The sequence below is a fragment of the Panthera uncia genome, chromosome B4, assembly GCF_023721935.1.
Source record: "Panthera uncia isolate 11264 chromosome B4, Puncia_PCG_1.0, whole genome shotgun sequence".
Classification (NCBI taxonomy): Eukaryota; Metazoa; Chordata; class Mammalia; order Carnivora; family Felidae; genus Panthera; species Panthera uncia.
The window spans coordinates 52,456,440-52,473,019 of record NC_064809.1 but is presented as its reverse complement, the minus strand read 5'-3'; the positions used below and the strand labels follow the sequence as shown (position 1 = coordinate 52,473,019).

The following is a 16,580-nucleotide window of genomic DNA, read 5'->3' as shown; positions in this document are numbered from 1 at the left end:
CAATAATTGAGACTGTTAGGAATCTCAAAGGCTCAAATCACATATAATAGCATATATCTGTTATCTACCTCACCCGCCACACATAGGGAAGAGAAGATGGAACATTAAACGCATGTACACTCTGTTCTTATGATTCCCAAGTAACTTAAGCCTGACTGATGAAAAGGAGAATGTTGTGAGTAAAACATGAAAGTTACGTTGGTTCGTACATAATTTTTCTTAGGCAAGGAAAGCTGAGGAATGGGAGTAGAATTATAACTTCACAGGGAAAGGTAAATGTTCTCAACTCAATTACTGCAAAGTCAGGAGAGTCTTGTACGCTATTTTTAAGAAAATTAGAAGGTAGGGGCACCAGGGTGGCTCAATTAGTTGAGCGTCCAGCTCTTGATTTCTGCTCAGATCATGATCTCACAATTCAAGCCCTGTGTCAGGCTCCGCACAGAGTGTAGAGCCTGCTTGGGATTCTTTCTCTCTTTCTCTCTGTACCTCCACGGCTCATGCTCAATTTCTCAAAACGAAATAAACAAAAAATTAGAAGGTAAATGCCAACACTAGCTCTTCCTCCACAGACAAGCACAGGCTCAGCTTCACAGAATTCTAGGCATCTTGGCAGGTTGTCCTTTCTTGGCTTAGAGCTCCCCTTCCACTTTGTTGGTGTCATTAAAGCCCACAATCCTGCATTTTCTCTCCATTGATTGTGCACATTTTTAAAATCTCCTGAAGGAGCATGGGCTGTTCAAGTTAGGGCTGGTGGCTGAATTTTGTTTCTGTTAATGTTCTGATGAAAATGATGCCTAGGTGTCTAGTGGTCTGTGCCTAACTCAGGTTTTATTTGTAGTGTACAGTTTTACAGAATGTAAAGCTTTTTAGAAATACATATGCTGCCTTATAGAAGAAGTGCCCATCTATTCCTACTGCTATTTTAATAAACTCTGAGATAAACTCCTAGTTCAAAGGACTAGTAATTTGAATAAAATTTTAGGGACATGCCAGTAGAGATCTATATTGCATATGGTGGAACTGAAGTGGCCATGTTTTTACTTTGTTCTTTTTGTATTTTGATGAGTGGCTGACAATTTTTATTTTGTTACATAAAAGTGGTAGTGATTCATATTTCACAAATTTTATTAATTCCATTTACTTTTAATTAGCCTCAATTTTCTGAGAGTGAAAAATTGGAGATGACAAAAGTCTGGTGTCTGGGCTAAACATATCTGAGGAAAACTGGTACTGAGAAAATGGGTGAAAAATTTGCAGCTTTCCATAAATCACAGCCACCCTTTGAAAAATGAAAAATGCATGCCAATAATTTATTTTCCCCATATAATACCACCAGTCTGACCAAACTGACCAAACTTAATGCATTAAATGTTTTAGGTAACAACCTTGGTCTTAAGTCATTACTAGAATTTTAAAACTTCAAATTATCTATTTTTTGATTATCCTTTTCAGTTTAATGATTCTCTATGGACTCCTCACAATTTACACATATTTTGTATTCAAGAAAATTGTTTGTGAAAGTTCACTACTCAGGATGCACTTTTTTTCTCCCCATAAAAGCAGTTAGGTTCTATTGCACCATATATTGGACACATCAAAATAATGTGCTCAATTAGGATGGTAAAATTCCTTGCTTTCTGTTTTATGGCATTAGAATAATTTCCTCTAGTCTCAATCTTATTTCAGAATCTAAGGAGGAGTGCTTGCTTCCACATTCTATTTCATCTGCTAGCTTCTATGGCTTAGCTTCTAGGAGTGAGGCATCTCCATCATATCTGGAGGCAGGAAGCTTCTAGGACAGACAGAGCTGTGAGATTAGAGAAGAACAGAAGGAAGGCCGGGTCGAGAACTAAGTGGAATCCTGCAGCACCTCCATCTTCTTCTCTCCATGTGTTTTGTATTTCCTCTTTCTACCTTTAAGGATCTGTGGCCTTCTCAAATATACTTCCTGTACAACTTCTCCAGTGCAATTAGCCATAGAGCTATGTTTCTTCCTTTTGCTTGCATGGATCCCAGGGACTGGCCCCTCTCGCTTACTTTTCCTTCTGCCATCAGTGGCTGCCTCCAGGCCTGGTCAGTCTTCTACCCCAATCCCTACAGGAATGGTGCTCTTTTCCTACTTCCCAGGAATAAGCATACTATGTTAATACATCTTACAAAGGGGCTTGCACAGGAGTTAAGTTAGGAGTTGTTGAGCTAGCAAGGGAAATCTGTGTGGTATAAATGGCAAATGACAACAAGGGAAAAAGGGCGATATCCTATATCTTGTACTAATCACCTCATTCGAATATTTAGAAATAGGACTCTAACCTCTGGAGTCTACAGCCCTACTCTTTAACAACATAAAACATTACTTCCTGAGCTTTCTTTCGTTCAGAACACTCCTTTAGTCCCAGATGTTCAGTCCTACCATTTAGTTCCCATTTCCTCTCTCATTTTTAACTTCTGATAAAGGTTAGGGTCCCCAGCCTTAGAGAAGAGGGAAAGCAAAAAGTCTGCTCCTGTTGTTTCACACAATCTCAGCCTGACCGGATACCCAGTACTTCCAAGCTGTTTTGGGCATTAACTTCTTTGTGTAGAAGGAAGGCCCTCCACTTTGCCTATGGGAAGTAATATTCCTAATTCTAAAAGTAGAGAAACTTGGAGGATCACTTATCTTTGTGTTAAAAAGAGTGTAAAACAAATATGATGACTCTTTGTTCTAGTTAAACCTTGACGTTAACTAGAATGAACAATCAAATTCTCTTTTAATAGATTTTGGATACTAGCCCTTTGTCCGATATGTCATTTGGAAATATCTTTTCCCATTCCGTTGGTTGCCTTTTAGTTTTGTTGGTTGTTTCCTTTGCTGTGCAGAAGCTTTTTATCTTCATAAGGTCCCAGTAATTCACTTTTGCTTTTAATTCCCTTGCCTTTGGGGATGTGTGTGTCGAGTAAGAGATTGCTACGGCTGAGGTCAGAGAGGTCTTTTCCTGCTTTCTCCTGTAAGCTTTTGATGGTTTCCTGTCTCACATTCAGGTCCTTTATCCATTTTGAGTTTATTTTTGTGAATGGTGTGAGAAAGTGGTCTAGTTTCAACCTTCTGCATGTTGCTCTCCAGTTCTCCCAGCACCATTTGTTAAAGAGACTGTCTTTTTTCCATTGGATGTTCTTTCCTGCTTTGTCAAAGATGAGTTGGCCATATGTTTGTGGGTCTAGTTCTGGGGTTTCTATTCTATTCCATTGGTCTATGTGTCTGTTTTTGTGCCAATACCATGCTGTCTTGATGATTACAGCTTTGTAGTAGAGGCTAAAGTCTGGAAAGAGCTCACCAAACTCCACACCCGAAAAACAAATAACCCAGTGAAGAAATGGGCAGAAAACATGAATAGACACTTCTCTAAAGAAGACATCCGGATGGCCAACAGGCACATGAAAAGATGTTCAACGTCGCTCCTTATCAGGGAAATACAAATCAAAACCACACTCAGATATCACCTCACGCCAGTCAGAGTGGCCAAAATGAACAAATCAGGAGACTATAGATGTTGGAGAGGATGTGGAGAAACGGGAACCCTCTTGCACTGTTGGTGGGAATGCAAATTGGTGCAGCCACTCTGGAAAGCAGTGTGGAGGTTCCTCAGAAAATTAAAAATAGACCTACCCTATGACCCAGCAATAGCACTGCTAGGAATTTATCCAAGGGCTACAGGAGTACTGATGCAGAGGGGCACTTGTACCCCAATGTTTATAGCAGCACTCTCAACAATAGCCAAATTATGGCAAGAGCCTAAATGTCCATCAACTGATGAATGGATAGAAAAAATTGTGGTTTATATACACAATGGAATACTACGTGGCAATGAGAAAGAGTGAAATATGGCCCTTTGTAGCAACGTGGATGGAACTGGAGAGTGTGATGCTAAGTGAAATAAGCCATACAGAGAAAGACAGATACCATATGGTTTCATTCTTATGTGGATCCTGAGAAACTTAACAGAAACCCATGGAGGAGGGGAAGAAAAAAAAAAAAAAAGAGGTTAGAGTGGGAGAGAGCCAAAGCATAAGAGACTGTTAAAAACTGAGAACAAACTGAGGGTTGATGGGGGGTGGGAGGGAGGGGAGGGTGGGTGATGGGTATTGAGGAGGGCACCTTTTGGGATGAGCACTGGGTGTTGTATGGAAACCAATTTGACAATAAATTTCATATATTAAAAAAAAAAGAAATTCTCTTTTAAGTTACTTAGTTTTCCTCTCATTTTTTATTTACAACAAAAATAGAAATTATTTTGAATTGTAACTTCTAAACATTTCTTATAATTGGAAATTAATTATATTCAGTCTGTGAGCTTTGGCATGAAAATTTGTATCTTAAATTTTTAATCTCTATATTTAGCATACCTAATGCTCGTATAGTTAGTGAATGGAAACCCACTGCAAGGGATTTCAGCTGAGGTTGAACATTTCTGAAATAAAATAAGGGCAAAGAAACATTAAACATCTCCAAAATACCAAACCAAGTTCAATACTTAAACATTTCTTGGGACTCCTGGGTGGCTCAGTGAGTTAAGCATCTGACTCTTGATTTCAGCTCAGGTCGTGACCCCAGGGTCATGAGATCAAGCCCCGCATCAGGCTCCATGGTGAGCATGGAGCCTGCTTAAGATTCTTCCCCTCCCTTCCTCCCTCCCTTCCTCTCTCTCTCTGCCCCTATTTACTCTTTCATAAACAAACAAACAAACAAACAAACACTCAGTGGCATTGTTCTTCATGATCAAATGAAAACCCTCAAGTGAATGGCTGACATTTCAAGTTGTCTTTCAGTTGTTTTAAAACGGGAACATATGAGTGATAATAATTATTATTCTCTTATTTTTCAATATGTTGAGATTTCAAGACAGTTTAGCATTTTCACATTTGATCCTTTGAAATCCTATCAGTTTGTGATTGGAACAGACTTTATTATGCCTACAAAGAAACAGATCTCCTGTGACCCATTCAGTTGACACAGGCCACGTGATACAGCAGATACTTTTATTGAGGTCTTGGTGTGAGGAGAAGAACTCTTTTACCATCCTATTTCTGTCATTTCTGCTAAAAGCAAAGTTCACTAATATGATTCATAAACCATGGAATATAACCAAGAGGGTCAAAAAAGATTCCTGTGTATTCTAGTGTCTAATGTATGTAAATGGCATTTTAAAGGGAGCAAGCACATTTGTATCCTCTCTTTTAGAAATTAACTCACTCTTCCATTTAGAAATTTCTTTCCACCATTCCATTTTTCTGTGTCCAATGAGATGATGACACTACCATACCTGTGATAGCCTAATACATTTCAAGTGAAATGAATTATCCAGCAGTAATGGCAGGATAGGGAGGAGTTGACTGTTTCTATGGAACATTTCTATGGAAATACTTGATTAACTAATACAAAGGTGTTTTTTTTTTTTATTTGAACTGTTTGGATGACTGTATTTGTTCATAGAGATAAGCAGATTTAGTCATTCAACAGATGTCTAAGTGTCTCCTATGACATTCCATGCTAGTTCTTGTTCTTGAATAAGGAGATAATGGTGGTTCATATTGAATAAGTGACTTGGAGAAATCATGTAACCTCTCTTAGTATCAGTTTCCATATTCCTGAGTCCCTGGGTTCCTACATGGTTTAGTTCATTCTTTAATCACACCCAGTCTCTTGTTCTTACAGCACTCAAACTCTTCCATTATATCCCTTGTTACCAGGAAAATCTTTAGATCATATGTTCTTAGGAAAGTTTTCACTTTCTTGTTCTAACAAAGCCTGGCTTCCCCCTGATGGTTCTCTTTCTATGCAACTCTTTCAAGTGGGGGCTGTTTTTCTCCCATAGCCTGCAGTCTCACTGGGCCTCAAGAATAGATGTCCTTCTTGCCTTTTCCTTTACTTATTTTTTTACTACCTGCAGACCCTAGTGCCTCCTCTGAAAGACCTCTAACTTCCCTCAAGTATTGTGCCATTCTAATATATCATTCTCTAACTTGCTGAAATATCTATGGACTAGCACAACACTCCCTGCCCCCCCCCCCCATCATTCCTTGGCAATTTTAGTACTAGGCTGTGATTTTTTTCCCAAAACTATATCTGCCACTCTTCATAGTTATTTTAATAATCCATGTAAACCATCCTCTCAAAGCTCTGGCCTACATGTTTCTTGACCTCTTCACCCATTTGGGGTTATCTCACCCAGTGCATGGTCATGCTAATCAGTACATACTTCCCTAATTATCAGCTTTGAGCTCCCTTCTTCATAACACCTTTTAACTTCACTGTATCCACTAAACCATCTCCAACAAAGTTCAGACCCACAGGGCTCTTCAGGACCTTGCCACCCTCCACCTTGTCCCCACCCATCTCCGTTTTCACCACCTCATTTCTTTCCTACCATGTTCTCTCATTACCATCCTTCCTTTCATATACCTTAAACTTCATGTCCCTCTCATCCATTATTGTCCCAGGCAAGCAAAAATGCTTTCATCCAACCCCTACCTTTTTCATTAGACCCCTCCAGAGCTGTGCTGACTTGAGGAAATCATTCAAACATTCTGACGAAGCTCATTTTAAATTCATAAGTACAACCCCCAAGGGCCTCTGGTACAATCCTACTGTATTTTACTATCCCACTTTCCCAGTTTATTCTCCCAACCTTAAAGATTATTAGTTCCCACTTTCTGATCTCATTTCAAGCCACTTCTTTTTCCTCCTCTCTCTTAGTTGATTACCTTGCATTTTATTTAGCAGAAAAAGTAGAAGCAATCAGAACAGACTTTCAATCCCCTTGTATGAGTAAAGCTAAACATGTAACTCTTTTTTTTTTACTCACATAGAAGACATTCCTTTCTGTTATAGAATAAACTCCATGCACTTGTTCATATCCCCTTTCACCTTCCCCTGTCATGTTCCCTTTCTTTCCTGTACCATCAATTTCCTTAAACTCTACTGGATAATTCTCATCAGTACACAAGCATGCTATAATATCTAACATAAACAGAAATCTTGACACCACACCCTTGCTAACTTACCACATCTCTTCTCTGCTTTTTTATATAACATTACTAATATGAAGAATTTTCCCTGGGTATCTGCACTTCCCCTTCTTGCATTTTCTCTTGGTTCTTTGCAAAACAGCCCTTCTTTCCTCCCATCTTTATGCATTACTTTTGTTAAATCTAGTGACAAGTACATAATGAAATCCAACAATTACTCCCTAATCTTTAACTGCCATGATACACCTTCTTGGTTTCTCTCCAACCTCATGGAATCTCTTTCCTAGTTTCCTTCAATGGATTCTCCTCCTATTCTTGGTTTATGAGATTAGAGTGCCTGGGTCTTGGTTCTAAAATCTTATTTCTATCTATATTCAATCTTTAGAAGGTCTCAACATTGCCAAGATTGTAAATAACATCTGTGTGTTATTCATTCCAAATTTAATGTCTCCTGCTCCAATATTTCATCAATAGGCATCTCAGACTTACAGGGATAGAACAAATTCTTGCTTATCCACTATCTTCAACTACCCTTCCTTAGTCTGCCTCAGTTTGTTGAAAGTACCACCATCTTCTCAGAGCTGAGCCAGAACCTTGAAATCATCCTTAAATTTTTCTTCTTACATGCCACATTCAATCCATCAGCAAATACTATTGACTTGGTTTTAAAAACAGATCAAAGACAAACTCATATCACTTTCTAATTCCTTTACCATCACTATCCTCAATCAAATTCCCATCCTGTGAAGAACTATCAAAGCCTTCCATTCTCCCTGATTCCATCCTTGAGTCCCAAAAACTTGATCTCCACACAACAGCCAGAGTCATCTTACAATTGGATAAGTCAGGTATATAATTTTAATGCCTAATGGCTCTGCTGGCTTCTTAATACAATTAGAATAAATTCCAAAGTTGTTTCTGTGACCCACAGGGTATGTTTTATCTGGACCATGCTCTTCCCTTGTACCCAGATCAGCATAGCTTATACCCTCATTTTTTATTGCGCTCTCTTATCAAGTGACTTCCAATGCACAATATTTGAATTATTATCATTTATTTGCCCCACTTCTATATTCTTAGTCTGAGTTATTTTTCTTCCTAGTGCTTAATACTTCTATTTTACATATTTACTTGCTTATTTATTGTTTCTTCTTTTATGCTCATCCAGTCTTTCACCCTCACTGGAAGCTAGTAAAAGAGGAGCCTTTATCACTTATGTTCATAGTTCTGTCTCAGCTCCTAGAATTGTGTCTGACACATAAAATGAATATAATGAATGAGGGAGTATCATCATTCCTGCTTAGTCTAGTTTTAATAATAGCCTTATGATGTAAGCATTGGAAAATCATTAATAGACTGAAGTTCATATTTTTATTCTATAGTCTGCTTCACAAAAGTTTTCTTTCATTAAAATTAAAGGCTGGTGAGAGATCAGTAAATGTTTTTGATGGTAATGTTTATCTTAACCACTTAATAAGGTAAAATATAAATGTCATCAATGATGAAACAGTGTTCTCTAAAACCCTCTATTCACTCTGCAAATATTTTAAATTAAAAAGCTAAGACTTAGGGGCACCTGGGTGGCTCAGTCAGTTAAGTGTCCGACTTCAGCTCAGGTCATGATCTCATGGTTCGTGGGTTAGAGCCCCGCATCAGGCTCTGTGCTGACAGCTCAGCGCCTGGAGCCTGCTTCAGATTCTGTGTCTCCCTCTCTCTCTGCCCCTCCCCCTGCTCTTTCTCTCTCTGCAAAATAAATAAACATTTTTTAAAAAATAAAAAATAAATTACTAAAACATTTTTTTAAAAAAGCTAAGACTTAGATAAAGCTAATGCAGAATTTTGAGGGAGTTTTTTTTTCTGATTATTAATGTGTAATTTGGCAAATATGGAAGAGTTCTGTTTTTGAGTAGACATTTTATATTAAGGTGGAGACATAGCTGTAGAATAAATTAGCATAAATAATTTAACAAGATTTGGAGTAAGAATAAAATTTAAACAATTATAGACTCTGTCTGCTCATGTATATTCATTTTAACACAACTTATCACATTTGTTTTCTTTCCCTTCCATGTCATGTTGTTGGCTGACAGTGAACTTGTGGTTAACTACCTAGGTCCTAAAAGTATAATTTGGATGTTAACCCAGGTTACCATATTTACACCTGTATATTTTTGAGATATGCATGCAAGTTTTAATATGTTTTCGGTTTTAGGTAACTGAACAATTAACCCATCAACATGGTCTGTGTGATCTTCTCCCTTCCTAACTCTCCAATCTTATCTTATGTCATAGACCTCTCACTCATGATGTTCCAACCAACTCAAACACTCCAGTTCTTTCTGGTCTGGAAGAATTGGCACTGATGCTCTTTTTCTATAAAGTTCTTCATTTGGCTAATGTTAACTTATTCTTTAGACTTTAGGATTCAATGTTGCTTTTTTTGAGAAGTCTCTGAGTCCTCTTCTCACTGCTCTTCACTTCAATCCTCAATTAGGTTTTCCTCTTTATTTTCTTTAATGTTGTTCTTTTTCCTTACTAGTACTAATGACAGTTTCTAATTATGTATATATTTTTAAACTTATGTTTCTTCCATCATTATTTCCTGTAATAATCTAATGTGTATCTGTTTTATTCACCATGGAATATTCTTTAAGCATGGTGTAAGTATTAGTCTAATGAGTGAAAAAAGGAATGAATTCTGCTCATATATTTTTTTCTTATCTATGAGGGTAATTGAGAGACCAAGTCAAAAGCAATTTTGATGGTATATGAAAACTTTAGAATATTGTAGATGGTTTACATTACACAGTCTGGCTCCCAAATGTTTTCTTTCGATTAAATCAATGGTTGATTCACTCTGACAGGCTTATCCTGGTGTAAGGCATCTCAAAATTAGAAGTTCTTTTAGAATCACAACATGGATTTTTTTTTCAGAATTGAAGTGATTTTCAGTCACTCCATGTCACAAAATTCTTCATAAGAGGAGAAAATATGAAATCTTGTTATCATTCATTATGGCATTGGAGTATCACAATAATCCTAAGAAAATGCATTCTTAGAAAATTAAAATGTAACAAAATATAAATTCATGTTCCTAATATATTATGGAAAATATGTACATTATTAGGTGTGTTTATTGTCTAAATATACATTAAAGTGCATTAAAAAGTCATACTTACTTAAAAACCAGCATGATAGTTGGGGTGCTTCCCAATGAAGAGAAAAAATAATTCAAGACTTGCACCAGTACATAAATATAAAATTTTTTTGTACAATGATTGTCTCTTGGGCATTCACCCAAATTCACTGAATTATTTTTGTTCTGGACACCAGTTACTTCCACACAACTACAGTTATAAAACACCTAAAAAATAGTTGTTGAGATATTACAGAATATATTTGTAAATTATGACTGGGTTATAAATCATTTCATTATAGCTAAAGAAGTCTCACCCATCAAGCTAAAATGTTTAGTTTTTAAAACATACAGTTGTTTAATAGATGAAAGGCAAAATTGTTTCCTCTATTACTCTAGAAAAAAAACAATTCACTATTAACATTTAACTCATTACTAATTTAAAAATTAGAAAAGAATAGAAAAATTAATGTTTGAAACTGTAAATAATTTCTCATTAATATAAATTCTTTTAAATAATTTTCTCCCAGTCAATTTTACTTTCTATAAAACATCTAGTTACTCTCCTTAACAATCCTACTAAGTGTCAGAAACATCTTCTGGGGAGAGGCTACTCAGAGAATCCAGAAAATATAGTTTTGTGGGGGGCAAAACCTGGAGCTACCCATTAGAAATGGGGCAGAATCTAGGGGAATAGGAACTATGCAGGCATACTGGAACTACTTTGTACAGCAAACACAACATCCAAGAACATAATGACAGATTAGAGGATAGATGATGTTATCACCGGGGAGGTTCAACACAACAGAATACCCTAATGAATAGAGCACAGGGGAAGAAATCTTAGGAACAAATGATTTTAGAGATTTGATTCGGCAGGCAGTTTATTTATATAGGTGGCTTAAATAAATGCTGTTTTAAGGCTAGGCTAAAAAAAGCAATTCACTTAAGCTTAAACTTCTTAGTACTCTAGACTATTTATTGAAGAAGGAATTGGAAGAGAATTTGAATCAGTACTTATCTGATGATCAAACTTTACTTTTTCACTAGGAATAATATGGAGGAATCCTTTATGTATCAAGCCTATTGACCAATATAACCAAACTCAGGTACAAAGGACATTATTTTGAGTAATTAGGAAGGGATGATTTCTTACTAAGGATTTGGTAAAAGAACTCCCCAGTAGTCCCCAAATGTTATAGTCATGCCAGTATTAAGAAAATGTCTCCACAGTATACAGAGTTCTCTTTAGGATTCTAACATCATGTCTCTTCCAGGCCTTCACTAAGGGGCCAAGTGGGACCATGGATTAAACATGCATTTTCAGTGAAAAGCACTAGAGCCATGAATATAAAATAGGGGTTTTTAAGTATAGTCCTTGGATGTTAATTTATGGCCTGGCTTCAAAGACTCTGGGTGCTTTATTCTTCAAATTCTCAATACCCTTCAATAATACAATTAGTAGGGTTATGGACAAGGAAAAGATGGAAAAAGTTTGAAAATCAAAGACAGAAATGTGTGGAAGAGGGCAATGATTGATCATAAGCTGATTATATTGCTAATGTTGGTGATAAGAAAATGGCTCCCAACTTTGTGAGTACTCAGTAGATTGTAAGTAGAATATCTGATCCCCAACTACTGGAAATTAACCCAGAGAATTAGGGAGAACCCATAGTTTGCATGGAAGGGAATATTTTAAATGAAGAAGGATACGGTATTTCTATGGAAGTTGTCTGGAATAGGTAGGCAAATGACTAAGTTATACTGGATAGAAGTGCTGCCCTTGGAGATATGAAAATTGGAAGCCAAGAATTGGATAGTCAAGTGAGCATGAAGACTTGATTAATTTTTTGGAAAGTCAAAAGGGTGGTGAGCCTAAAGGCAATTTTGCATATAGATTGTTGTACTGGAAAGGCAGAAAGTACTGACAAATTGTTGGGTCAGGACTTTCCCCTAACTTCTGAAGGGTAGAGGATAAAGTAACCCTAATTGAATCTAATTAGTCAAATGAAGTGCTTCCTAGAGATCTTAAATGCATTTAAATTCCAGACAGTCATATTCTCATAAATTCAAGGGGGAAAGTAGGAATAATCTCAATGAGAATTCAAGCAACAGAAAAACCCATTTGTGTTTCAAACAGGATTTTATTGGAGGTTTTTGTTTACACAACCCCACAACTATCACAATGACAGACAATACTGGGAGTCTTTTTCTTTTATCTTTTTACTGGAGACTTCACTTTCAGAAAGATTTGATAAGTAATAGGTAAACCAAATACATGATTTTGATCATGGAGAGAAGAGAAAGTAAAAACAAATACTCACTATAGACTTTTTATTGCCACTTGAAGATTTGCAACCTGCTAGACAAGGTGACATGTAAGTTACTCCATTGGCTCCACAGACAGGTTCCCAGTGACTTTCATCACAATTGCAGTCTGAGTTGCAATAAGAAAGTGGTACATTTATGTGAGATGCCACTGGATTATTTCTGGAAATATAAGGTAGACATATATCAAAAAGAGAGCGAGAGAGAAAGAAGAAGGAGAAATAGGAGAAGGAGGGAAGAGAGAAGAGAAGAGAAAGGAAGGGTAGAGTAGGAAAGGGAAGCAAAGGGAAGGGAGGAAGAGAGGAGGGCACAAGGGGAGAGGGAGAAGGATGAGGAGGGCAGGGGAGGAGAAAGCAGGGGAGGGCAGAAGAGAAACAAGGAAAACAGTTGGGCTTTAACCAGAGAAATTTGATGAATGATGATGCAAAAATGGCATTTTAATACTGCTTATTAACTTAACACATACCCCCATCTTCACCCAGACATAATTTATGACCTAGAAAAAGTAAAACGTAAAGAAAAAAAAAAAGATCAATAAGACTTAGATAGGAGATCTTTGTGATCCTACCAAGAAATTATTCATTAAACAAGTCACTTCATTTTTCTCAGACTCAGTTTCTCTTCAAGTAAGGCAATAAACTAAGGTTCTCCCCAGCTTACTATAAAGTCCCATGAATCTGTTAGTGTTACTTAGTTTGAATTTTAAAATCTATATTTCAACTACATAAGAAAATAATTCAATATGGTCAAAGCGGAACTCCTTAAGATCAATTTTTAAAAATCAAGAATAATAAAATCACTCGAAAAAGACAAGAAAAACTCCATATAATTTTTAAATGCAATGACAACATGCTTTAAAATGATCGACTATAAAACATGGTTGTATGTATAAGATATGATTTCATAACATGGCTAAAATTATAAAATGGATTATTTGTATAATTTAATTTTCTGCTTATAGATTTTTAAAATTATGCTTTTGGTTTTTATAAAAATCTTGATAACAGAGAACTGATGAATTATCTTTGAATAAGATACTTGTGACTACTCTTCCTAAAACAGTTTTGCCATTTGTAAGTCAGAGATAATAACATCAATCGCATAGGGACTTTTTGGAAAAAAAAATAATAAGGAAGTTCTCAAGTTTTTATTCTCAGTAGCCCTTCATAGTATTGAGGACCCCAAATATTTTTTGTTCAAGTGGGTTATACGTATTGGTATTGGTATATATAGACTCTAATTAGAAATTAATACTACAAATGTTTAATACATGAGAATACACAAGCACACATCATTAGCCACCAGACTGATGTTATCATTACATTATTGTAGCCTTTGAAAATATCACTTTACACTCATGAGAAAATGAGAATAAGAAAGACAAATACCATTCTGGTATTATTATAAAAATAGTTTAGAATCTGCTGAGACTTCAATAAGGTCTCAGGGACTCCTATTGACCCTCAGGCCACATTCAAAGAAACTCTGCACTTATTTATATTTTAAAAAGTTAGTTCTGTTACTAGCACTTCATAAATGTTGAATATATCTATTCTATTATTTACTATGATTAAACTATGATTTTCATGAAGGCAGCGATGTATCCTATAAATCTTCTTGATCTTTAAGGAGGCACTCAGTAAAATTACTGAAGGAAAATAATCCCACACAATTCTAGCTGCTTTCTTTTGAATAGATAGCACAGTTAGTATACATGCTTTTAGGAAACTGGCTTTAGGCTAACGCATATCTGACAACTTGGGAGCCCTTAGAACTACTGATGTGATATAGCATCAGTCTGGAGTCATTGTGTGACTTCAAATAAGTTATGGTTCCTCTGGGTCTCAACTAATAAATTAAGAGGATTTAAGAGGTTTGAGCTTCATGATCTCTAAGGTTCTTTTTTTAAAATATTTTTTAAGTGTTTATTTATTTTGAGAGACAGAGTGGGGGGGCGGGCAGAGAGAGAGGGACACACAGAATCCAAACCAGGGTCCAGGCTATGAGCTGTCAGCACAGAGCCCGATGCAGGGCTCAAACCCACAAAGCATGGGATCACAACCTGGGCTGAAGTCGGACGCTTAACCGACTGAGCCTCCCAGGTGCCCCTCTAAGGTTCTTTTACCTCAAAAGTTCAATGTTCTAGAATGTATTATGATGAGTGAAATACATCAGTCACAGAAAGACAAATATCGTATGATTTCACTCATGTGAAATTTAAAAAGCAAAACAGTTTAACATAGGGGAAGGGAAGGAAAAATAAGATACAAACAGAGAGGGAGGCAAACCACAAGAGGTAGGGTAGGGGGATGGGCTAAATGGGTGAATAGGCATTAGGGGGGTCCAACTTACTCTGACGAGCATTGGGTGCTACATGTAAGTGATAAATCACTAAATTCTACTCCTGAAACCATTATTATACTATATGTTAACTAGCTTGGAATAAAAAAAAAATCAAAGTTCTAAGTACTCTGTATTTACTGGAGTGGGTAATGCTGGGTGGATAGGAGTAATTACCAACAGTCAGGATTAGGAGGAAGCAGAGAGATAATTCAAGACCAGGTTGACAAGTATCTAAGAATAGGATGGTGTTTAGGTAAGCAGTTGTGGGGAAATTTGACACGTTCAAACTGACACCTCATGAGATCGAGACTTTAGAAGTTCAGAGCCAACAATAAATAGCACTACGTAGCATAGTTATACAAGCATAATCCAAAGATCTTTCCTTGTTGTCTGAATGTGAACCTTTCCAAGCTTAAATTCTTGGCTATATTCTGGAGATTATAAGAAATCTACTCCAGAATCGTGCCCCTAATTTGGGGTAGAGACTGGCGTACTGGGAATACTTCACAATACTTGATAATACTACAAAGTAAAGGTTTTCCAGGGTCTAATATACAATCATATATAGGATATTTATTAATTCTACTGCTAATAAAGATAATATCATAAGAAACAGTATTAGCTTGCAGAAAAGGAGAATTCAATACAATGTAAGGAAGTAGACTTAAGTAGAAAGTCTACGACTTAAGTAGAAAGCCGATAGCCCTGCATGGAGGTAGGAGACCCAGTGTACCACATGGGAGAAACAAAAATAACTTCTTGATGCCAGTGCTGGGGATTTGGGTCCCCCTATAGCAAAAGTCGGGGACTGAGAATATTTGAATATCTGAACAGATGGTTTCTATGAGGGAGTTTCTTCTTCTGGAAAACACCAACAAAATATCACCTGCCTATGAGACTTGCATTCTACCATCTAAATCCTTTACACCTCCTCAAAATGAAGAGTTCCAATCCTTAAAAACTCATTCTAAATTTGTCTATCACTTTAAAATAAAATAGATAGTTGTTAAACATTACAGTTAACTGTAGATAAGAATTTTTCAGTCACTTTTGGAAAATGTTATTTATATTCCTCTTATAATGCATCCAAAATTGTAGTGGTTAAGACTAAAAGTTTTGGAGTCAAAACTCCCCAATTTAAGTCAGAATCTTAACATTGCTAGTCTTGTAATATGTGTATTTCTCTACACCCTGCTTTCCCTATCTATAAAATGAGGGTAAAAGTACCTGTCAGTCATTATAAACAAGCCCCAAAGATAACTATTATTATTACAACTTATGTAGTTTTTCTTCTAGGAAGGAATAAAAGGAGAACTTTTTGAGATTTTAGGAAGTGGAGGTTTTAAGAATTTGTAAATTGAAATTTCAATTAAAAAAGTTTATCTAAGATTGTTATCTTCCCTGTTTTACTTATAGTCTTTTACATTGTATAGTTTATACATTGTGCAATTAATATATTGACATATACAAACCCATCATAGGTCAATGTTAGGCCAGCAACTGATTTGCTTTCACAAATTACTGCAAAGTTGAATTGTTGAAATATGAGGGCCAATGCACTGGTATAAAATGATAATTTGGCAATTCCAAGCAAGCTAAGTTTGAATTTTTTAATGATATATCCTCCTGTAAATATTCCAGTTGCAACAGTTGGTAAGGTTATGGTTCCTAGAAATAAGAGAAAAAAAATTGTTGTTATATAAATATGGTTATTCTGAAATGTGTTATAATATGAAACACAGAGTACATCAACCAAATGTATCCCATCTTA

The 16,580-nt window shown here is 36.2% G+C and overlaps 1 protein-coding gene across 2 annotated transcripts in view; it reads right to left on the bottom strand.

Moving 5' to 3' along the window:
* Positions 1 to 16,580, bottom strand: part of SLCO1B3 (solute carrier organic anion transporter family member 1B3) — a 74,154-nt gene that overhangs the window by 12,504 nt on the left and 45,070 nt on the right. For both annotated transcript variants that reach the window (XM_049627130.1, XM_049627131.1), the window contains 4 exons: positions 16,282 to 16,477; positions 12,463 to 12,628; positions 10,182 to 10,366; positions 4,381 to 4,445 (listed from right to left, as the gene is read on the bottom strand). In XM_049627130.1, the coding sequence (XP_049483087.1) occupies positions 4,381 to 4,445; positions 10,182 to 10,366; positions 12,463 to 12,628; positions 16,282 to 16,477 (612 nt within the window). The remainder of the gene's footprint in view (positions 1 to 4,380; positions 4,446 to 10,181; positions 10,367 to 12,462; positions 12,629 to 16,281; positions 16,478 to 16,580) is intronic.